At 36.2% G+C, this 26,065-nt stretch overlaps 1 protein-coding gene and 1 long non-coding RNA gene across 2 annotated transcripts in view; one reads left to right on the forward strand and one right to left on the reverse strand.

Moving 5' to 3' along the window:
- Positions 1-26,065, reverse strand: part of TNRC6A (trinucleotide repeat containing adaptor 6A) — a 99,396-nt gene that overhangs the window by 39,824 nt on the left and 33,507 nt on the right. Inside the window, 2 exon segments of the mRNA XM_036021371.1 lie at positions 5,227-5,622; positions 25,776-25,797. Of these exon segments, the coding sequence (XP_035877264.1) occupies positions 5,227-5,622; positions 25,776-25,797 (418 nt within the window).
- LOC118499623 lies at positions 8,201-9,779 on the forward strand. Its single transcript, XR_004902127.1, has 2 exons — positions 8,201-8,639; positions 8,875-9,779. It is a non-coding gene; the product is annotated as an uncharacterized LOC118499623 (long non-coding RNA).

A 26,065-nucleotide genomic window follows, 5' to 3' on the forward strand; every position in this document is an offset into this window, starting at 1 on the left:
AAGATACAGAGAGAATCTTAAAAGCAGCAAGAAAAAGCTGAGTTACCTACAAGGGAGTTCCCAGAAGACTATCAGCAGATTACTCAAAAGAAACTTTGCAGGCTAGAAGGGACTGGCAAGAAGTGGTATTCAAAGTGATGAAACACAAGGACCTACATCCAAGATTACTCTATCCAGCAAAACTGTAATTTAGAATGGAAGGGCAGATAAAGTGCTTCCCAGAAAAGGTAAAGCTAATCAATAAAATAAGCTTAAAAAAAGTTTAAAAGAAAGGCTATAAATAGTAGTATGAAAAACACCCACATACTGATCACCTCAAGAAATATACTATTAATTATAGTATAAAACTGTAGCATAACCCTTCTGATTACATCTCCTCCTTTCCCCACTGGGTGACTGAGTGGTAACTTCCCAAAATGGGCTATTTTAACTCATCCCTAAGCAATACATAATGTTGTTTTGCATGTTTTATAGTTTCTACAAATGATACCATACTGTAAACAAAACGACATTCTTGGAACAATCAGTGGAACTGTGAGCACAAACTACATATTAGCAGGTATTGTTAAGTTATACCCCCTTTTGAGTGATCACAGTACCATGGTTGTATTGGAGACTGTTCTTATTAATATTACCTGTGGAAGTACTGAAGGTGAAGAAAAATAAATGTTTGTATATGTGTGCAAATGTATTGGCCTGGTGAAAAGGTTGGTTTGCTTTTTTCCATAAGATGGCTCTAGTAGCACTTAGATGTCCTTAACTTTATTTGAAACAATTTTGTTAGATTATACTGTGAGAGATGTCATATCAGCATGCATTTAAAAACATTTATCAAAATTGGTAAATTTTTGTGCAGCCATTTTAATATTGAAGAGGAAAAAAACACACAACTTTTTTTGGCATATTTTACTTTATTATTTCAAGAAAGGTAAAAATGTACCTGAAAACACACAAAAATATTCATGCAGTGTATGGAGAAGGTGCCGTGACTGATCGAACGTGTCAAAAGTGGTTTGGAAAGTTTCATGCTAGAGATTTCTAACTAGATGATGCTCTACAGTCAGGTAGAGCACCTGAGGTTGATAGCCATCAAACTGAGACATCGAGAACAATCAACATTATACCATGTGGGAGATGGCCGACATACTGAAAATATCCAAATGAATAGTTATTGGCAAAAATGAAAAAAAAATGTATCTTTTATTTTACAGAAAATACCACATGGATTTTTGACCAACTGTCACATTGAAAATGTTGCACCTACTCTTTCATCTTCAATATTAAAATGGCTGCACAAAAATTCACCACTTTTGGTAATTTTTTTAAATGCACACTGATATGACAGCCATCACCATACAATCTAACAAAATTGTATTGAATGACGTTAAAGACAACTAAGCACTAGAGCCATCGTACAGAAAAAATGTAACAGCTCTTTTGGCCAAGCCAATATGATGGAGGAAGGGCACTGTGCATGCGAAACAAGATGGGTAAGTATTAATAACCAATGGATTTGGGTTGGCTGGTAGTTGCTGTCCTATTTATGTGTCTATTTATTTATAATTGGATATAAAATGTGCATTGGAACCATTTGGCCCAACACATTTGGCTTAGAACAATATTGTTGCCAGCCCTGTTAAACATCAGTCTCTTCCAAATTTTAGTGTTATTTGTGCAGTAGCAGAGTCTGATACCTTATGGATCTAAAGAATCAACTGCAAGAGGATGTGGAACACCGACTAAAATCATCACTGAGTGTTTGAACTCATCCTGCAGAGTTGTCTGGTTTGACCAGCATGGGGTTCTAAAAAACCTTAACACACAAATGTGAAGGTATCTTAGGCAGGGTACAAAATCAATACATCTACTCCTGTTCCCATCACTCCTTTTCATCTTTTACTTCACTTACCTGCCGGCCCATGAAAGCATTCTAGTTTGTGACCTTTGGTTTCTAAAGTACCCAATCTTATGTAGGTACTATCCTTACTTCCTGGCTGCACTGAATAAATGAGGAATGTACTATAACGGGAAAAGGGAGACACATCCAGCATTCCTCATTATTACCACAAAAACTTTAAATACATTTCTATGTATGTATTGTATATATTAATTCAAATGTCAAGTCTACGCCATTAACAAGCTCTATTCAGGAATCAAAAAGCCAAATGTAAATACAAATAGAGAAAAATAAAAACAGATCTGTCCCCACAGTTTAAACTGCATGTAGTTCACAACAACAGAAGTCTATGTCTCTGGACTACTGCTCATGCTGTTGATGCTGGGCACAACCCTGCTCCTCAATGACCACCAGGCTAATCTCTTAATCTGTGAGGTGAAGGTAATTTCTCTAATCTGCAAAATGAGGATTAAAGGGATTAATACAGTAAGTGGGTCATAGTAAGCACCCCAAAAGAGTTAGTCACTATATTGTTGTATGAACTGTTCAGGAGCTGAGAAAGATGAACTGTTTAAGAAGTCTTCCCTGATTCACAGACACCCAGTGGTTATTCTGTGGCTAAAGTTTCTATTATCATTCCTAGTAGCATCTATGAAGAAATTTTAATGCAAATATGCGACATAGGCTGGTAGGTAGAAATTCATAAATGTTTAAAAAAAAGACAAAAGAACAAATCTGGTTCTTCTGCATAATACATTCCTTCAGTATCTATACTCTAGTTGTTTGAGGACTTAATTATAGACCTCAGACTGCTGCACTCTCCTGACTTCCATCTTACCCTCCACATTAATGCTGCTCTCCCTCATAATGTCCTTTTAGAACAGGTAGAATATTTTTTCCTTCTCAAACTTTTTTGAAGACTTCTTTTATGCCCACACCTTAGGCCTTCTTGTCATCTGACTGTACACCTGTAACACTTAAGGATTTTTGGACCTATATTCATTTTTGAGAAATAAGATTCTTACACTCCTGTTGTTTTCCATTTCAAAAATGGCTTTGGTCTTTCATTTCCCAAGTTGAAAAGCATATTCAACATATATAATTTCTAAATTTACCACCCACTTCCCTGTTTAATTAAAATACCTCCATTGCTTAGCTTATAGTGGGCACTCAAGCATTTGTTGTATGATAACCTCTTCTAAGGGTTTAGCTGCATATTTTATTATGCAGTATTCAATACAACTGCTTCAATCTGACTTCCCAGATGAACTTCAAACCACATTATTAGTTGTTTGGCATAAGATGGATTATGTCTAAAGCAGACTCATTCCTGAAAAGTAGAGGTTCTCTGTACAACTTTCAGGAAATCATTCAGTGCCAAAATGTTCGGCATTAAGCTATCTGCTTGAACATGTCACATAATTTAATCCCCTATAATCAACCATATAGGTTGGGTACTACTGTCCACACTTTACAGATTAGGAAAGAGGCTCAGGTAAATTGAGCTATTTGGCCAAACTCAATTAGCAATACGTGCCTGGAGGGGAGGGAGAATTAAATCAGGATAATAATCCAGGTCTTTATTCTTTTGAATAATAACATGCTGTTCTAATTACCTATGCTAGAAAAAGCACATTTCTATTCTTCTTTACCTATCACATCCAGTATGTTGCTACAGCACAGCAAGGTTGCTATGAGCATAGCTCTGGAGTCAGACAGATTTTGATGTAAGTCCAGGCTCTACCAGTTATTAGCTATGAAATATCACAATATGTACAGAGTAGCTCCTGCTTAATATAGAGAGCGTAGAGGTAGAAAGTGAGTAACTCTACCTGGGCTTTCTAACTCTGCCTGAGTTAGAATGGGCTGCTTGGATGAGAATCAGACACATTGAGCTAGGATTTAAAAACCAGGTCCATTTGGCTCCAGAGACTTTATTCATTACCAGTATACTAGTGTTTTCATGTGAAGAAACCTTAATTCTCCTCAATTCTCTGTCTGGCTTGTGATAAAAGCTTCAAAATATTGGGTTGGCCAAAATGTCTGTTATGTTTTTTCTATACGATGGCTCTAGTAGTGCTTACGCTTACTTGTCTTTAACTTCATTTGAAACAATTCTGTTAGATTGTATTATGATAGCCATCATATCAGTGCACACTTAAAAGAAACTTATTGAAACTGGTGAATTTTTCTGCAGCCATTTTAATACTGAAGATGGAAGAAAATGTAATATTTTCAGTATGCTTTCTTATTTCAAAAAGTTAAAACGCTACTGAAACACACACAAAAAGATTTCTGCAATGTTTCAAGATGCTCATCAAATGTGTCAAAAGTGGTTTAGTTTCTAGCCCTGGCTGGTGTAGCTCAGTGTATTGAGCGCGGGCTGCGAACCAAAGTGTTGCAAGTTCGATTCCCAGTCAGGGTACATGCCTGGGTTGCAGGCCATGACCCCCAGCAACCACACATTGATGTTTCTCTCTCTCTCTCTTTCTCCCTCCCTTCCCCCTCTAAAAACAAATAAATAAAATCTTAAATAAAAAAGTGGTTTAGTTTCTTGGCACTACTGACATTTTGCATTTTGGCCAAAAAAATTCTTTGCTATGGGGCTGTTTCATGAACTAAAAGATGTTTAGCAGCACCCCTGGCCTCCACCCACCAAAAGCCAATAGTGGGAGATAGTGGACATACACATAATATGCAAATCAATGAAGGTATTGGTGAAAATGTGTCCTTTACAGAAAAAATATGATGGACTTTTTGGCCAATCCAATATTTTGCTGAAGAATGGACAAACCAACCAACCATCAGAACCTATTAGAACACGTCAAAACACACTGGGCTCCGAGAAAATTGTAATCACATACTAGATGTACTTTCTGCCTCACAATCATTACTGAACTGAGAAAAGCCATTCTGAGGCAACAACTGAATGTACATGCTAACTGAATATAATTTTCTTGACTAGTAATCTTTTTATGGGTGATCTGTGCAAGTTATTTCATGTCGGTGCCTCAGTTTCCTCTATGAAATGTAGAGACAAGAACATCTTACACCCCACAGAGTTGTTCAATTTTAGCTATAAGCTGCTTATTAAAATAGGTGGAACCTGGAGAGAGCGAGTGATTAAAACGATCATTTTAAATGTAGGATGGCAGTGACCTTACAAGCAACATTTCAAGACTCCCTATTCATAACTCCCTGCACAGATTCTTATTTTTTAATCCAGATACTAATGAATACACATATATCACCCCAAAGCCATGGATTTATAAACCTGCTACACCGCTAGTGACAACAGCTCAAGTCTCATAAGAAATGCCTTCTCTCACCTGACTGGTTTTTGCTGTTCTGCACCTCTCCGTTATTTTGTGGCTGTTGATTTGTTAAAGCACTGCTTTCTGACTGGCTGCTTAACACTTTAATAGCAGATCCCAGGTTTGCTGCTATGACAGGAAAATGCTGACCCCTCTTTAGAAGCTGTTTATGTTCCTGGTGGCGAAACCGTGGTGGTACTTCACGAGGATACCGAGGCAAGGCCTGTGGTGGCTGCGGCTGCGGCTGCTGTAGCTGTGGCTGCTGTGGCTGCTGCTGTGGTGGCTGCGGCTGCTGCTGACTGTTGGCTGTGGCTCGCTTGGCATTATTATTAGTGCTGGTTGCTGTGGAAGTGCCGTTATTAGAGTTGGCAGGCTGAGGCTGGCTTACACTGGGCTTTATCTGTTCTGGCACTGATCCCAACAAAAGAAAAGGGGTGGAAAAGATTAGCCAGTAAAGTGTACCTCCATAGTTAGCTATCAAGTAAAAAGGCACTAAGAAAAACAATCCTAAAGGAAGAGAATTTTAAGTGTGTGGGGACACCCTCATTTATAGGCTCCTGTTTTCCTAGGAGAGATCATTGCCAAGAGTGAATTTGCCTTCTGCTAACTCCCTATCCAGTGAGGTCATGGAGACCACCAGCATACCAGGGCTCACGTGACAAATCACGTTCACCATCCCTATCCCATATTATTCCCTTACCAGAGAACAAGCACTGATTATACAACTATGGAAATCATAGTAACTAAAGAACAAATGTGGCAAATCAAGTTTTGGTAATCCTAAAATAATCCTCAATCCCTGGTAACTGTTCTTAATCTGCCTCATTTTTAATGTATTTGGTCCCTATTTTTCATCTTTGAAGGACAACACAAAAACAAGGGCAGAAAACAATCTGCCAGAAAAAAAGACCAAGTTAACAATGTTTTGTTGTTAAAATGTAAAATCTGAATTAAAAAAAACTAAGAGCAGGGAAGTAAATACAAAGATAACAGAATGAAATTGATGAGATGGATCAAAATTGGAGAAATAAATCTCAGAAATAGCTACTTTTGTATGAACAACCAGAAATTACAGATAGCAAGGGAATGTTTGAATTCCCAAAAGAGATTAAATACGTAAATAAACTGATAGAAATGCCTTAAATCAGTTAAGATATATCCAATCTCTAAGGCTACAGAGAGGCAAGCAGGTTTATCTGAATTTCTAGTACCATGTGGACCCAGGTTTCCAGCCCAGGTTTGCCTTTCCTAAGCTTTGTGTCTTTGGGCAAGTTGTATAAATCTAACTGAGCCTGTAGTCTCTTCTGTGAAATGGGGTAACGCTGAGCAGAGCTGTCCTAAGGTAAAAACAGATCAATGTTCACAGAGCAGCAAACACAATGCTATATAGATAGTGGCTATTTTTTAAATGAGTAGCACAATACCACCTTAAACTTCTGTAGCACATTAATGTTTCTAAGAGAGTTTGACTTCTCTTCACAGATGCCATTGTTACTTTCTCTTTGTCTATACAGTACAGTCTTATTCTAGTACTCAGCATGATATAAACACTCAGTAAACAGAAGCTATTACTGTGGCCCAAATAAAAAAAGTGTTTATTAAATGCTTACAATATATGTGATACTGTGATGAAGTGTTGATCACCTGTGTGATTTCTAATAGTCACACAATTTGCACTTAACACACCCTCAGTTCTACGGCCTCCTCACATTAAACAGTCTAGCCCCACTACTATTTCCTTTCTCTGAACTGATGGATTTAGATTATATCACTAATACTAATCATTTTTAACATATGATTTTAGATTCTTAATTTTGTATTGTAACTTTGATTTTTCTAGAGCAATACAAGCAAATTGTAGTTCAGGAAAAATGACAATGAAATTTACATTCTATTTCTCGGAATCCTTTCCATTCTTTTTAGAGGCAACTGAAAAGTTATTTTCATTAGTCATTTGAGCCAAGTACATTCTAGGTCTAATATCATTATGTATGAAAATTTTGTCTCCCGGGAAATTTAATGCTCCCAGAATGCAACAATAACATATATTCCTTTGTCATGAGGAAAACAGGGCGTCAGATATTTCCAAAGCACCTCTAACAGCGACCCCCCAAAAAAACCCAAACCAAAATGAAACAAAAAAATCTCCAAAGAAAACAAAACTTTAACTCAGTTCTTACATGCTTAGTACTGAGCTCAGCATGATACCTGGCACTTGCATACACCTTAAAGTAGTAAAGCTGCCCGCTGCTGAAGAACAGCCTTGTCTGATACTTTATTAAAAGAAAATGATAGTGACAGTACTTTAATTCCCACACAAGATGTTATTTGTGTGAGATAGTAACAGAATAATGTTCTTTAATGCATTCAAGGAATCAGATGACTATACAGTCATCTACATGAAACACTGAATGACCTACATGAAGACATGTATGAGAACACTAACACTACATCAAAAGTGACTAGAAATTCAAAAGCAGGATTTATATGCCACCCAGCAACCCACTCTTACTTTAAACAACTGCTTTTCTTATCAGGAAAGTGCCACAAGGAAAATAAGGCTGAGACAGGTACTCATTTCTGGAGCCTGAAAACTTTGCTAAAATCAGTAAAAAAAAAAAAAAAAACATTAAGATAATGTACTAATTAATTAATAAATGAAAATAAATAATCTGAACTAAAAACTCTGGTGTAAACATGGGACGCAGTAGCAGAGAGTAAAAAAGCTAACATAACAGTGCATGCAGGTGGAGGGCAAGGGTGGAATTGCTGACCAACAAATATAAATACTATATAATATTGGCCATTCTGCAATGTAGTTAATTTAGGTTAGTTATATCAATAAATACCCAAACCATTGGAAGAAGAAAAAAAATATGAAAACTTGATCCATTCAATGGATACATAAAATGCAATAAAAATTATTCCAAAATTGTGGTTAATATGTGCCACAAGATGAGATGCTGAACATAAATCTCAAAACATCTTAAGCACAATAAATGTTCATGAATTAAACTCACTTGTTTATAAAAACTCTTAAAATGGGTTAGGAAAAGAGAAATCAAACTTAAGGACCATACTTTGCAAAAACTGCTCCTGAAACAAAACAATACAGGAAAATTGGGGTGGGGTGGGGGGGAGGAATATAGAGACAGACACCAACAAGAAATGCTAATAAAATTTAAAGAAAGCAGTAGATTTTAAAAACAAGGAAAAAAGTATTTTAAAGGATAAGATATAGTCATATTCATAAAAGAAACCAATTAAAAAGACAGTTAAGAACCTTTATATACCAAATCTTAGACTGAAAACATGTAGAACCAAATGGAGAACAAAAGAGAAAACCTGAAAAAAAGCAAACAATATATTCTGATAACAAATACAACACCCTTTTAATAAGTACCCATGAAATGGTCATTAAAAATATAGTTTTTCTTTCCTTTTTTTTTAAAAGATTTTATTTATTTATTTTTAGAGAGGGGAGGGAGGGAGGGAGGGAGGGAGGGAGGGAGGGAGAGAGAGAGAGAGAGGGAGAGGGAGAGGGAGAGGGAGAGGGAGAGGGAGAGGGAGAGAAACATCAATGTGTGGTTGCTGGGGGTTACGGCCTGCAACCCAGGAATGTACCCTGGCTGGGAATTGAACCTGGGACACTTTGGTTCCCAGAAAAATATAGTCTTTCTGAAGAGAGCATCCACCAATTGCAAAAAGTAGAAATGCAAATATTTCTGGTCATAATCCAATCACACTAGAAACAACAAAACTAGCAAGTAAAATTGCTTTAAATTTTGAGTTGAGTAAATACATGCCAAAATGTCAGGGTTATCAAGAAAATAATAGTCAAAACAATATACATAATAAATTTTAAGATATGGCTAAGAGAAAAAGTTATAGCTTTAATTATTTTCAGGAAACAAGATTGAATATAATGCATCCAACTCAAGTTAAAAACAAACCCAAGAAGCAGAAAGAAGGAATTAATAAAGATAAAAGTAGAAATAAATGACTTTAAAAGTGAATCAATAAATCCAAGGCATGGTTCTATGAAAAAATAACAAACTACTAGTTAATCTAATTTTAAAAAATTTAAAATGGAAAAGAGAGATAATTTTCTAAAAAAATATTTCTTCAGGCTCAACTCTATAAATAATTTGGAAATCCAGAGGGAATTATTTAACACTGATCCCAGAAGAGGAAGGAAAAACACACAGATTAATTAGCACAGAAGAAATTTATAAAACCACCAATCAGGAATAGATAGTTTCAATGATCAATACAACCCATACATTCTTTTTTCTTACTAGTGTATTTTTAAGAAACACCATAAGATGGAACACTGACACTGTTACCAATAAGTCAGACAAAATTTTAGTGTTCCCAAATTATGGGGGTGGGGGGTAGAGGGGAAAAAAATAGAAATAGTACTAGGGATTTAAAAAAGACAATTTCAAATGCAGAGATCCTGGAAAGATAAGAAAATACAATGTACAATCTATGTCAATAAAACAAAGCCCAGATACACTGAACAGTGTTCTGTGACATGGCTGGGGAAATCTTTTTCGTAAAGAGCCTGATAGTAAACATTTTGGGCTTTGCAGGTCATACAGTCTGTGATGCAACTACTCAACTCTGCTGTTGTAGCACAAAAAACAGCTATAGACAACATGTAAAGGAATGGAAATGACTGTGTTCCAATAAAACTTCATATGAAAAAACAGGCAGTGGACTAGATTTGGCCTTCTTTAGGCTGTAGTTTTCTAGCCTCTGCTCTATAAAATATAATTTACCAAAGTGAGCTCACAGGAGTAGAAGATCCTATAGTAAAATAACAGAAGAAGACACTGAAAAAGTTCTCCAAGACTTACCTCTCTAAAAAGCACCAGGCCCAGATGACTTTATAGAGTATGAATATAAAATCCTTAAGAAACAAGTAATATAAATCTTACATAAACTGTTCCAGAACAAAGTACAGATCAAAACACTGGATGGATTCAAATCTTGGCTCTGTAACTTACTAGTTGCACGATCATGGGCAAGGTACCTAAACTGCTCTGTATCTTTGCCCCCTCACCTATAAAACTGGGGGTGGGGATAATTAGTACTTACACCATGTAGGGTTGCTGTGAGGTTTTAACAAGATAATTGATATAAAGCCCTAAGAATGGTACCTAACACAGTCAGTACTTAATAAATGTTAGTGATTACTATTACCATCTAGGTTAAGGAAAGAAGAGGAAACAAGGATGACCTCCAAGTTGCTGGCCTAGAATCTGGACAGACAGTGTGGTACTATTTACCAAGATATGAAACAGAAAACAAAAATTAAGTTTGAGAAGTATGTGAGAGACAATGAGTTTAGTTTTTAATGTTAGGTTTGTTGTTATTGAGAACACCAAAGATCTTTTATGTGGCTTACATCTATAGATATTTACCATACCAGAAATTTTAACAGAAACTTCAAAGTATTTATTTCATTTAAAAATAAACCCTTTACATATTAAAATAAATGCATTAAAAATAACTATTTCTTAAAACAAGAAGTTACTGAGAAGCTTGCACTGTTTTACATTTTGCAATCTTTTTCAATCTTCAACTGAGGATATGTTTCTTGATTTTACAGAGCAAGGCAGGGAAAGAGAAACATTGATGTGAGAGAGAAACACTGATTAGATGCCTTCCATACACACTCCAACCAGGGATTGAACCCGCCATTGAGGTATGTGCCCTGCCTGACTAGGAATCAAGCCAGCAACATTTTTTGGTGTATGGGATGATGCTTCAACCAACTGAGCCACCCAGCCAGGTCTGTATTTTTGCAGTCTCTTTAATATCTAGCTTAACAAAAGGCAGGTGGATTTCCATACTTCCTTCTGCATCCAGTTTATTGTGATATCCATATATCACAAGCCTCTAGAAAACTCCACTGTACACTGATGAAAGAATAAGAGTGAACAGAATAGCTTTCCTATTATGAAAATAATTTTAACCATGTAGATCTCGGGAAAGTTTAAAGCAGCCTCTCAGGGGGTCTCAAAACTGAAAAACATGCTATAGGTTACCATGTGTACAATGCAATTAAATAGACAGTGCTCGAGTTCAGTAAAAATGTGAACTAAAAGTATGGGTTTAGGATTCAGCATGTAGGTGGAAAAGAAGTTATTGGGTTGGGCAAAAAGTCTGTTACATTTTTCCCCGTACGATGGCTCTAGTAGTGCTTAGTTGTCTTTAACTTCATTCAAAACAATTTTGTTAGATTGTATTGTGACACCTGTCACATCAACATGCATTTAAAATGAATTTACCAAAATTGGTGAATTTTTGTGCAGCCATGTTAATACTGGAGATGGAAGAAGATATGCAACATTTTCGGGGTATTATGCTTTATTATTTCAAGAAAGGTAAAAACACAACTGAAACACAAAGATTTATGCAGTGTATGAAGAAGGTACTGCAACTGATCGAACATGTCAAAAGTGGTTTGTGAAGTTTCTTGGTACTACTGACATTTTGGCCAAATAATTCTTTGCTGTGGGGCTGTCTTATGCATTGGAAGATGTTGAGCAGCACCCCTGGCCTCTACCCACTAGAAGCCAATGGCAGGAGACGGTTGACATACTCAAAATATCCAAATCAATAAAGTTATTGGTGAAAATGAAAAATGTGTCTTTTATTTTACAGAAAAAACATAATGGACTTTTTGGCCAACCACATTACAGAAGAAGAAGAAATGACAAGACCTAAAGAACAGGTTTGTGTAATGAACAGAAGAAAAGAAATAAAGGCAAGAATACGCCACAATTGCCAGAGGGGTAGGAAAGAAGTTATTTATTTTGGTATATAGCCTTGTTACTCAAGCAGAGATATCTTCCTCCAATTCTCTCTATCCCACTAGATCTAGTCAGTCAACAGTCCAGTAGATACCTCCTTGAGATAATTCAAATGCATACTTCTATCTCCAATGGCACTGCTGTGATTTATGCCCAGAACAATTTACCCTTGCAAAAACCTAAGTGGTCTCCCTGGCTTATGGCTTGATTCCCACCAACTACTCCCTTCCCCCCCAACACACACACTTTCACCTTTCCCCACCATCTACCATCTCTCAGCCCCAAGTTATCTATATCACTTAAAAGTGCTTTCAGAATTTAATCTACAGTCCATGGCCTGCTACCTACCACTTTTCCCAGATTCATATCCAGCTACATTCATCACTACATTTCCTTCTCTTCCACACAAACACATGCAATTCTCTAAAAGGTTATCAGCTCTGTTCATTATATTCCCTTTTGCCTAAAATGCCCCCAATATCTTCATTGCAAATCTTATCCCGGCTTTCCTAGGAAAACAACTAATCACCCACCTCCCAGATTCAGCTACTCTTACAAGCATTTTATAGATCTTCAACTCTCTTAAAATTCTCATGCATTCCTTTAAACTGCATACCCTTCTAGCTCCTAAATGCCGGTGTCATATTTCTCCTCCCCTTTATTGTAGGAATTTCCAATCCTAAGCACAGCAAAATGCTGCAGAACTTTTGGATGAATGAAAAAAGGTAAGAATATATGAGGTGACTGAAATCCAAGATAACAAACAGGAAGGATGATTATTGAGGGTGAAACACTGTAGAAACACTAGACAATCAAGAATAAGTGCGAGTGAGGAAGATGTTAGAAGTAGAAAGGGTATAGGCAACTAATGGTAGGTGGATGTATGCTGAATAATAAATCTCTGCTCTAAAATAAGCCAGTCAAGAGAAAACACAGTTCAGTCAATGTGATCATTACTGTGAAAAGGTACCCTAAAATAGCCACAACACTGTACTGTCTATAATATCAGATGAATATTTTTGCAGGAATTTCCATTCAGCTACTATAAAATATATAAAGATCCAGTAAACTCTTTTCTATTATATGTTTCTTGCTCTACTGTGATTTAACTTGTCTTTGTAGAGTTTTTAAAGGAGGTAAGCAAATGTTATTCTCACATAAGAACATATAAGATTTGCCTCAGTACCTTTATTTTTATTTAGAAAAAAACTCCTACTTTCTCAAATGAGGATTAGGCATAATCAATAAGAAAAGGCAAAATTCTACACTGTTAATAATTAGGTCAAGCCCAAATATTCAACATTTAAAATGTCTTTATAATTGTTCAAGTGCTGTTTTAAAAACAAGGTGTCATCTATAAATAGTCTATAAAATCTTTATTATCTGGGAATTATTTTATGCTCTTAGCCACCAAAAAATAAATTGCAAGTTAACATGTAACAAACTAGTATATTTAAATTTTAACTGTTAATCAGGCCATACCACATATATTATTTATCTTTCTTCACTAGTGTTGATATTTCTATAATGTACTTATAACCTCTTAAGCCTAAACTTTCAAATCAATTATTTTAGCTACTGCACTAAAATAAGGTAGCTTTCCCATACTATTTCTTTTAAAGAATCTACTCAGGTCAGAAGAGGAGCAAACAAGAACGGGTGAAGTCAATTTTTCCAGCTTTTCTGAGGAATAGAAGCGGCATTATCACACTGGGACACAGATTTTTAAAAGGCACAAAACCTGATGAAAACTTTAAAATACATTAGAAAATTCTCTATGCCAAGAAATTCCAAAGAAGGTGTTTCCAACTTGGTTGGCTTTCCCACTCTGTGGCTTTCATTAAAAAATGGAGAAAAAGGCCAGTGTATTTTATTGCTATCAAGTACTGCTTGCCACCTTGCCTGTATTTGAGGCCTAATAACTTACTTGAATTTTGTTTCCTTATATTTTAAGGAAGGCAGGAGCAGAAGGAAGCCAACTGTTGAAACAATGTAAAAAGCAGTTCTATTCAATTAAAATTAGCTTATAAATAATATTTATTTTAAATAGGACCAAACATTATACCATTATAAAAATCCTCTCCTTACTCATCAATAGCATACTGGATGGTTTATAATATATTGTACTTCCCCTGTATACTATTCATTCCCTGCCCTGTACTAACTTCAATGATTTCTAGTATGCTGAAGGGCACAGAGGGGAAAATCTGGCTTTCAAGTTGATACATACAGATGCAGCACTAGAATTTCTGTCGTGGATAAATGGTTGAAGTTTAAGTGCCACTAGTCAACCTGAAACATACTGAAATGCTTGCCAATCCATTAACTTCTGCTAATCTTTAGGAAGGGATTGAACTATCTGTTTGAAAACATAAAAATTAAGACTTAAAACCCCAATAGAAAATATAAGAAACTATAAAGTCAACCTTCCATATCCTTGGGTTCCAACTCCATGGAGGTCAAACAAATTAGTTGCTGATGTGTTAGCAAATTAACAATTAGACCTATGATAGCTGAGTCTGTACTGCACTTTTTTGGGTCATTATTCCCTAAACAATAGAGTAAACAACTGTTTACACAGCACTTACACAGTATTAGGCATTATAAGTTATCTATGATATGATTTTAAGTCTATAAGAGGGCCTCTTTTCCTTCCTGGCTATCAGAGATTGGCTACCATTGTAAACAACCACATTCGCCATCCCGACCAGCAAGTTCATGACCAACCAACTACTTCCGCAGGAAACAACAGTCACTAACATCCTTCACAGATAGGCTATACCTAAGATAGAATTTGGGGAAAACTTGCAAAATGTTCAAGATCACACCAGATGTCATCTTGTATTTGGAATCAAAACGCATTTTGAGGTGGCCAGACAACTGGCTTTTGGGATGAGCTGTGATTCCTTGGATGATACAAAGGAACCAAACATGGCCGGTATTAGAAGGAAAAACACCTTAGGAAAATAGTGAAAGAAACACGAGAACGGAATGAAGAAAGTCAGGGGGACTGGAAAGGTCCATGCTGGTGCTGACAAAAAGGAGTAAAGATTCTTCAGTGACTTTACCCATCATGGTTGTGCAGATTTTTCATGAAAGGGTTAATAAACTAAAAACTTTTATGTGAAAAAAATAAAACAAAGTATATGGAAGGATGCATGTAGATTATATGCACACACTGTGCCATTTTATCTAAGAGACTTAAGCATCTGTGAACTTTAGTATCTGAGAGGGTCCTGGGAACCAATCCCCAAGTACACTGAGAAATGACTGTCTTTCTATTTTATACATGTACAAGCAAATCTTAACATTTCTGTTAAAAAGTCCCTAATGTATGGAATAACATCAAATAACAAGACATCACAAATAATCACTCAAAATTAGGAATCAAATTTAAAATAAGTATTAAGGTGAATTTATTAATTTTAATTCACTTCACAAATCCTAGAGAAATGCTCTCTCCTACTCAAACATCTTCACCTGAAATTCCCACACAGAGAAACAGTCAATTTGTCTCATATAACCCTCCAGGTTTACATCGAGTGAGTTATTTCCCTGCGCTTCATAACTGAAATTCAGGATGAAACCAATTAACAAATTCTAACTCTTCAGCAAAATATCTGAGTGAGGAACATCTGTTCTACAGTACAGAACTGTAAGAGCTGGAGGATACTGCGTAATATTCACAATAGTTAACCTGCACATCAAATACTGTCCAAACATGTGAGATTCAGACATGTGGATAATGAAAGAATTTTCAGGCAGAGGCACACGCTTTAAAAGAAAAAAAAAAGTCCAGGACTGCCCTTAAGTCTCTGTTTCATAACTTACAATTTTAGAAATGACCCCAAATTTATTTAATCAGACAGAACTGTATGGGTACTTATTAACAAAAATACATTCTACAATCTCATAGATTTAATAAATCAGAATCTGTATTTTTTTTAAAACAAGTATATCATGTGGTTCTCATGTCTGAGTAGACTTGGGAAACTCTTCTACTAGATTCTGTGGTATCATGGAGAGAGCTCCTGATAAGACCTAACAATCAACTACAAGTTTGTAACAGGACAAAAAAAAGTTCCAAACTTTTAAAAATTAAAAAAAAAGTTTTAGGAAGGGTCACAAAAGTTACCCAATAAAGGAACTGTCATAAATCACTAAAGATACAAGTTATTTAACAAATACACATGGTGATTTCTTAATAGAAAAAAGTCCCAAATATTTAGAAATAAAGTTTGGCTAAATTAAATACTTAATACTATAAAACTGCTTAAATTTTTAAGTTTTAGAATCAGGAAAAAATTCTTCTAGACCTGGAAAACATGGTAGGGTTTTAAGAGTTGAAAAATTAAGTTTGAACAAATAAAATTATGTGGTATATTTTATTTATTTTTAAAAGATTTTATTTATTTTTAGAGAAAGGGGAAGGGAAGGAGAAAGACAGGGAGAGAAACATCAGTGTGTAGTTGCCTCTCATGTGCTCCCCACTGGGGACCTGGCTCGTAACCCAGGCATGTGCCCCAAACTGGTAACCGAACCAGTGATCCTCTGATGCGCAGGCCAATACTCAATCCACTGGGCCACACTAGCCAGGGCCAGTATATTTTTTTTTCCCCAAGGGCAGTATATGTGGTTATTTCAAAGTAAAAGGCAAACTGAAAAATACTTGTTCTTTGGAACAAGTTAAAGGGATGCATTCTCTCCCTTCCATTGCCCAGCTATTTTCCCTAACTAAAGGAAATTAGGGACTGTTTTGGTTAAGGTGCTAAGCCTAACACAAGGGAAGCATTCAACAGTCACTAGAGTTCAGGAGTGGAGTTCAAACTAAGATTACAACATTAATTCTGCTTTATTTCTTCTGAACATATTTTTGCATCTTCTGTGCAGGTACTCCTTATGATGTCTTGTACTGGGCAAAAGTTAGATGTTTCTACCTGGTATCTCATCCTTAGAACAACTTCAAGCATATAATATAGACCATAGTTTAAAAATATTTGCACCATATACATCAGATGGAATGCTAATAAGCTTCTTATAACAAGAAACTCATATAAACTGGTAACAAGAACTCTAGGCCCAAGATGTAAATGGGGTAAAGAACAAGAATGGGTAATTCAAAAAGGAAAAAAGTATAAATAATTAAACATATAATATTCCATTTTACCAATATATAAACAGATATAAATCAAAGCAACAGGATACCACTTTGGGTCTACCAAAATCATAAAGATGATATATCCTATTCTCATGGTGTCATACTCCTTGCACTATGACAGAGACACTGCACTGTGATTCACTCATGCTAGAATGGGTTCTGCTTTAATGAGAGGAAAAGGCAAATCATTGTCTGGATGAGGAGAAACTCTGAAATAACTGGGAAAACTGCTAGTATGTTGTTTCAAGAGGATGAAAGGTTGCTAGGAGACTGTGAATCATAGTGGTAGAAATTAAAATGTACCCAGTATCAGTTCATTGTCAGAACAATATAACTAATATCTCTTTATCCTCATCATGATTCCATAAATTTGAAATATTATTTCCATTTTACAGATGGGGCAGCTAAGGCTCAGAAGACTACCCATGATCAAACATCTAGTAAATGGCAGAGATGAATGTAACACCAAACCTGACCATCAACCCAATGTTCCTTCTAGTAAAAATTAAGTTTCATCTTACTTGTAACAGCAAAATTAAACTCTTCAATAGGGGAATGACTATACATCTTAGTCACTTAGTATCTGTGAGATTAGATCTATCACATACTTAGCATCTACTACCCTCTGGGTCCTGTGATTTATGTTCTGTGTTATTTCATTCCCATAACTCTAACAGCCCAGATTATCTCCTTTTAACAAAATCAAAGTGAGGCTAAGAGGTTAAGGAATTTGCCCAAGTCATAGAAATAAGAACTACAAAGACAATATTCAAATTCAAGTCTGACTCAGAAACCTGGGCTTTAACTACTAGGCTAAATTTGTGCTAAAATTCCATGATGATCTTTAGTAGATAATTCAATGTTTTTTGCTTCTGGCCAAGTGCTGCCTTTGAGTACAGTAATCCCCTTCTCCCCTCCATCTTATCTGCAGTTTTGCTTTCCGTGGTTTCAGTTGCCTGCAATCAACCATAGTCCTAATAATATTAAATGGGAAATTCAAACATATTAGTAAGTTTTAAATTGTGTGTCGTCCTGAGTACCTTACTTCTCAACACGCAGGTATTGTATTATCTCATAACATGACAAGAAGCATGAATACAGTGAAATAAGATAGTTTGAGAGAAATCATATTTCACCTAACTTTTATTATGGTATATTGCTACAAAACTGTTCTATTTTATTGTTGTGGTTAATCTCTTACTATATCTAATTTATAAATTAAACTTTATCACAGGTACATATGTATAGGAACAAACATAGCGTATGAGGTCTGTCCAGAAAAAGTCCAGCCATTGTTAACATGATGAGAACAGTTTGTGAGACATCAATGTAACCTGGCAGCCAAATAAGAGTGAACTGGAATGTGCATGCGTGAATAATGACAACTTCACTGTGCTAGTCAGTGGGGGCGGTAGACGCCGTTGAGTGAGCATGTGTACTATGTGAGCATGTGTACTGTGTAGCCATAGCATTCAAAATGACCGAGCAAATAGAGTAACAAATCTGCATCAAATTTTGCATTAAGCTTGAACCTGCCTCTATGGAAACTATTCAGATGACTCAGAAGACCACAGCTATGGGCAACTGGTGATTGGAAGCTTTGTCAGAACAATGTGCCTGGCTCATGAATTGTGTCTCGGGCAGAGTTTTTTAGAGAAACATCAAATCACCCAGGTGACTCAGCCCCGCTGCAGCCCAGATTTAGTGTCCTGAGACCTATGGATTTTCCCTAAAACTAAAGTTACCTTTGAAAAGGAAGAGATTTCAGACCACCAATGAGATTCAGGAAGATACAATGGGGCAGCTGATGGTGATTGGTCCCAAGGTGCACTTACTTTGAAGGGGACTAAGGCACCACTGTCCTATGTACAATGTTTCTTGCATCTTCTTCAATAGATGCCTCTATTTTTAATAGTGCATGGCTGGATAGTTTCTGAACAGACTTCCTATACAGGGTTCAGTACTATCTGTCGTTTCAGGCATCCACTAGGGGTCTTGGAAAAAGCCTCCCCACCCCACCCCGCAGATAAGGGGGGATGACTGTACTGTTTTTAACAGGCACATTTTTGCTAAGGATACAGCCCTGACAGCTCTCAGGATGCATTCTGAGGCACAACTATTATTCTTGTTAGAACTAAACGAAAGTACAAATTATAACATATATAAGTGTTTTTTCCTAGTCTCGAGCTTTCTCTTACCTGGTTATAACTGATAAAGCTATTCTTGCTATTCTATCCTGTTTTGTACTCCAATATTTAAACTAGAAGACTCCTGACCTGTTTTCTTTGAAAGTGAAGACCTACTATGGTCAAGGTAGACTCTCAGGGCTCAGGACACAGCCCCAGGATGCTCCTACAAGCCTCCAACAACTGTGACATCTTTAATCCCTAGATCAGCGTTTAAACAATAATTTAAAACTATTTCTCATACCCTAACAGTCTCACAAACACCATTTTTTACACATGCCATGACGAGAACAAGATTAGGCAATGTGCTGCAAGTCACAACCAACCTGGGCCTTAGGTATCTCCTCTGAAAATCTATGTAGTACAGTAATCCTTTGTCAAGCTACCCAAGTTCCTGAATTTCCTTACTGTGAGAGGCTTTGTGATTAAGAAACTTAAGACTTTGTGGAGAAAATGGAGTGATAAGCTGAGATACATATATTTACCTTTACTAAACTAAAACAAAGGTAAGAAGTGGGGCAGTGGGGGCAAGGGCACACAATAAATACTTCATAAATGTTGAATGAAGAAAACAATGGCACATTCTGCATCATAAGTTCAGGATAATGTATTACTACAGAATAATTTTTCATTTTTCTTTGCTTCCCAAGATGACCTCATAAAATTATAAAACACAGCTGATACTGGCAGTGACTATTAAAAGAAAAAGTAAGTAAAGAAGCACATTTTTTTATTAGTAAGAGGGGGCAAATTAAACACTTTTCTTCCTTGACCTTCAATGGAGTCATCTCAGTAGTATTCTAAGAGTTACACTGTGTCCTATAACTTTTATGAAATTTATGTCAATAAGCATCTAGAAAGGGACTATTGCCCAAGCCCATTAGAAGGTGTTTTCTATTTTTTTTTTAATCATCACCAGAGGATACTTTTTCATTGCTTTCAGAGAGAGAGGAAGGGCAAGAAACATCAATGCAACCAACAGAGAGGTACAGACTGGTTGCCTCCCATATGCACCTGGACCAGCAATCATACACACTCCTCCTGTACTGGCGCCAGAGAATGAACCTGCAACCCAGACATGTGCCCTGACCAGGAATCAAACCCTCAACCCTTCAGTTTTAGGTTGACACTCCAACCAAGTGAGCCACATTGGCCAAAGCACAAGGTATTTTCCTATCCTTCTGAAGAATGCATGAAACTGAGGCTATGTGACTTTTTTTGTCAAAAGTCTTTTTACATCTTTCTTGAAGAGTTGGAGCAAGGATTTCACACTTAACTAGTAGTCAGGTTTTTTGCTCTACATGGTATCAATTTTTAGAGGAGGGGTCTGAAGCATGGAGGAAGCTTTTAGAATCAGCTTTTTGCTTGGTTCTCAAAACTCCAATTTTTTTTCATGAATATTCAAAGATAAAAGAAACAATTTAAAAGCTTGCTCTCATGATTCCTGAAAAGCCAATCACTTCACACATGGCAAAGATGTCAAATCCTCCCTGGTTCATAAAATTATGCTTGTGACAAGTTTTATTTATCTGTGCTTAATCAGAAGGGAAATACTACAAAATCTAAGATCTTTCTGAACTGTTTTTAAAAAACACATTATTTATTTCATTCCTTGAATATTATGAAAGCATGGGCAATAGTGTAACTTTCTTATTTTGCCTTTCATAAAACTACAGGGTTGTTTTCAAAGGTGAAGAAACAGTAGATCCCAGTTGAGTTAGTGACTTAACTTTTTCTTGACCTTGATTTTACCAATAAATGATGATGCTATTTCCAGGGGGCTACTGAAGGGGTTAAATGCAGACTTATATTGTGCTAGTATACGCTGATAAAGCCCCACTCGCACATGAGTTTTTGAATTATCAACTGCACAACATCTCAAGAATTCCTAGCCTGCTGCCATGGTCCTTCCCCTGGGTCCCAAACATTTCTCCAAATTCAATAAAAAGGGTTACTCTTAGGATGTTAAGCTTTTAGGACCCTGCTCCAGTAGTTGTTCGGGATCACTGTATACTCATCTGTTATTAGTAGTTAAATATTTAGAGTATTTTCCTTGACTAAATGGAGTATATAAAGCATAGTGGAAGGCATACGGTTAAGTATGAAGTTAGCTGTCAGTATGTCTCCAATATGATTTAACATGGAGCTAATTTAATAGTTCTCTAGTATTTTGATCACTCCCTAGATCAATGGATTTAAGCAATGAAATTGTGTTTAAAAAAAAATAAAGTAAGAATAATGGTTTCCAACTGTGACAGAAACAAAAATGTGTTTTAAATGTTGATTCAATTTTCATGAGTTTTTAATCCAGAACGAGAACAGCAGTAATAAACTATACTTTCCCATATAACCAGCAGAAAACAAAAAATTTTTTGTTTTCCTTTATTCTTGCTTCTATCCCTGGCTCCTCTCCCCTTCAGGGGCTCTGGGGTTTGTTAGTCTCTGGAAAATAGCTTGCTTATGAAGTCACCTGAAGAAAGTACTGGAATGATAAATAAATAGATACAAAGACAGACAGACAGAAAGATAAATATTACCTGTCAAAAATTATCAGTGCATATTCTTTTGCAAGGAATGTACAATTAGCATGCTTCCAAAATAAGCCAGTGTCAGAGCTAAACAGCTGTTTTTAAAAAAACGACCTTTATTCTTAACCAAGTTTCCAAGGACATTCTGAAGAGGGGACATTAATTCCTTCCCTGCCTTTACATTATACAGGCAATAGGGTACCTTAAAATTTATCCACCTATTCCTAAACTTCACAGTATATTTTTCAGCACTTCACTCCACTGCTATTTCAAGTAAACACATATTTCTAAAAAATATTTCAAATATTCAAACATACAACTATTCAAGTTTTTTACAGTTTTTCAAAGCTCAAGTCACAAGGTAAGAATAGAACCTTCAAAAATTTCATTGTCACTCATTATACTAGACCATGTTTTTATTAGGTGAATCATGCATCCATTGCATCAATAAACATCTAATCATCTGCACATAAGAGATCAAGAATTTAATTTATGATACTTTACAAAAACCCGAGCTTTCATATAAACAGTTGTAACACTGAGAGGCAGCAACATTAGTGGGTGTTACTTAACCGGAAATAGCAGCCTTAGAAACAGCTCATTAACACAGAATTCCACAAGGGTGCTACAGCCTAACTAGTTATGCTCAGTTTGAGCACTAAAATCTTGACTCTCAACAATCAAGAAGGCTCTAAGAGCTATGTGGTCCAATAAAATTAAAATTCTGCTATTGAATCACATTTCAAGGACTTGATAGCCACATGTGACTAAACTTTAGTTTAGTGTGTGTGTATACACACACACACACATATATATATATGGACTCTCTAATACGGAAAGACCAAAATAAGTTAACAGTACAAACTGCAAAAGAAACTGCAATTCTGGATTAGGTGGGTTCTCTTGATTTTTAAATCCTGACAATCAAAAATTTAAAGGATAATAATAATAAAAATACCATGTAGAGACCAGAGAAGACTGGGGAGATATTACAACTAAGAGCATCACATATCTTGTAGTGGAGCCTAAAACAGAAAGGTGTTAATGGAAGAGATGGTGAAATCTAAACAAAGTCTGGAGTTCAGTTAGTATCACTGTTGGCTTCTTAGTTTTGACAAATGTACCACAGAAATGTAAGATGTTAATAATAGAAAAACTGGGTGAGATATACATAGGAAACTCTCTGTAGTATCTTTTTAACTTTTCTATAAATCATTAAGTATTCCGAAATACAGAGTTTAGTAAACATAATCAACTGTGGGCTAAACCTGTCCCAGGAGCCACCAGTTTGTAATTTCTAATTCCTGTTAATCCAAACAAAGGCACCACACAGATATTACACACAGCACAAAGATAAGCGATATGCTTTCATGAATCAGAACAAACATGACCAATTATGAATGCAGCTGCCACCAAAGTAAGGATGGAGTGAGTGAAGTGCTGGCAAAACATATCATAATGCATTTTGAAGCGATTTTTGTATACTCAGCCTAACATTCTCAGAAGACTCAAATCTGTTCATATTTGATGTATGGATCTTAAAGGATGACATTTTTGGAAAGGATATAAGCCAACAGGTACTCAAAGGTTGTGTTGGAGAAACAAATATCCATTGGATACTCAGTCAAAACTCTATAAAAGAATATAATCAAGTACCCCAAATTAAGACATATCATCACATCCGAAGAAATCGAAGAGGGTGGGGTCAATGGCAGTTGGGGTGATCCATTAGAAGATAAGCTCTAAGAGGGTTGGAAATGCTGAAAGGCATCCTTGGCTGAGAAGTTGAATTGGAAAAAAAAAAACAACAAAAAACAAAAACAGAAACAGAAGTGAACATGAAAGAGAGAAGACTCTGAAAAGTATAAGGGAGTGATGGAAAAAAGGTTGGTTAGACCATGGGAGCCAACTAGAGGAATCTGGTCTTGAAGCATAAAGCAAGGGACAACTTAACATTCTTATATAGGGGAGTGGTATGAGGAAAGTAGAGTTTTAAGAAAATTTGCTCACACTCCTACTAAATTAATGTGACAACATTCTTTCAGACATCATTTCACATCCCTGTAACATTCTTAGACATCCAAGGTCAAATGCATATATATATGACCTTCAATCCCTCTTCTAATCTCACCCGTTCTTGATTATCTCATGTATCTGTCATCCATCTTCTACCTTTACATGACCAATTATGAAGACAGCTGCCACCAAAGGAAGGATGAAGTGAGTAAAGGAGCTGGCAAAACAACATAATGCATTTTGAAGTGACTTCTGTATATGTAACTCAAATCTTAATCACCCTCTCTACTCCTTCTCTACTGTCTCTGGTACTGCTTCTATTGGTGACACTGATAACTACTGACAAAGAAATGTTCCTAAAGCACAGCTTATAACTACCTCTAAGTGCAGTAACCTTTGCTGGCTCTCTACTCTCTCATCAGAATAAGTCCTCCAATCTGTCTACCTTCAGGCCTATATTCTGCCACTTTCCCCAATACCTCTATAGTCACTCTAAATATTCCCTCATCTCATCTACCTGACTCCTATGCTCAGAGTGCCTTGCTTTTCTCAGCTCCATCTTTCAGCCATATACACTGATTGATAGTTTTAAAAAAGGAATAAAAACCAAACCACACCACTCCTCTACTTACACTCTTCAGTGGCTCCTAATTGTCTATAAAAATAAAAGTCCCATCTCCTTAGTACATACAGGATATGAGGCCTTCTTTGACCTGACTGCTACCTATCTCATCAGAGAAACCCTTCTACCTGTCTACCTGTCAATGAGTATTTAATGTTCTAGAAATTCCACCAGCACATACAACATCACATTATTTCCCATCTCTGTGCCTTCACCATGCTGATCCCTCTGCCATTGCATTCTCTTTTTGGGGGGACTGGCTGTTTCACCATTTAAGATTCATAATCTCAAGGTTTTCCTCAAGAGGCCTTCTTTACCTCGTGTTAATGTAATTATCACCCCTCTAGTCTCCAACACAATGTCTTGACAATTTTTACTTTAACTAAATCACATCATATTATACTGTGCTTGGGCATGTCCTTCTATTGCCGTTTTCTCTAGTAAAACATAAGTTACAAATGTTCTTGTTCATTCTTATACAATTGTTACCTTTGCCAATGCTGACCAAATTAAAATAGGCACAAATGACTATTTTTATCAAGCCAGTGCAGAGATTGCACTTTTGATACAGCTCAAAATAAAAATCTTTAGGTCTAACAAGTTCAGCATCTGAGAGCCCTACACGTTTCATTACCAGGTAGTGAACTCCTAGAAGGGTGAATAATTCCTGATTTAGGATCTGAGAGGAATTCAGTTCCTCCTACCTTACCTCCCTGAAGTCTTTTGCTTGCTATGTAGTGGGAGCTATTCAACCTGGTGCAATGACTATAGGTTAGTAATCTACTATCTTCAGTGATAATATAGAGTGGTTGTCACTCTCTGCCTACAGGAAAGAGTGGGGGAGTAACAGTATACAGAGAACAAGGAATAAAGCAAGGAATGGGATGAATCCTAGAGGTAACCCCAGATAAGACTTTTGATGGAAGACTGAAGGAAAGGTACCTATGCTCAAACATTTAAATCAAGGGAGTTTGTTAAGGGGTGGTGTTCCTCTTCAGAGACAACAGTTGTAAAATAGGTCCTGAGGCAGTATATTCTAAAAGTGTAATATACACCACGGTAAGAGCATGAACCCCAAAGGATGACTCCAATGTGGTGTCACTGAAGAAGTCTCTCCACCCCTTTCCTTTTATTCTCATTTCTCTCCCACCCTAGAGGTGAATAAAAATGCATATCAACAACCTTGCTTTAATGAAAAAATAAAATAAAAAGTAGCTTTAAACAACGTACCTTTGATTTTTTGTTCAGGGGCCTAAAAACAAACAAACAAACAAAAAACAATGTAAATATGAAACTGAAAGAAATGGGTTGTTATGATAAAATGCTCATAGATTACTATTACATAATACATATACACTTCTATTAAATAAAAAATTTGTCATTTAGATGAACTATATAGGAAAAGATATGCAAAGAAAGCATACTTTTCCCATAGGTGTGCCCAACTGTCCCTGTTACAATGTTTAGTAATAATTTTTTTTTAATTTTTTTTTAAAAGATTTTATTTATTTATTTTTAGG

Source organism: Phyllostomus discolor, chromosome 3, assembly GCF_004126475.2.
Source record: "Phyllostomus discolor isolate MPI-MPIP mPhyDis1 chromosome 3, mPhyDis1.pri.v3, whole genome shotgun sequence".
Taxonomy (NCBI): domain Eukaryota; kingdom Metazoa; phylum Chordata; class Mammalia; order Chiroptera; family Phyllostomidae; genus Phyllostomus; species Phyllostomus discolor.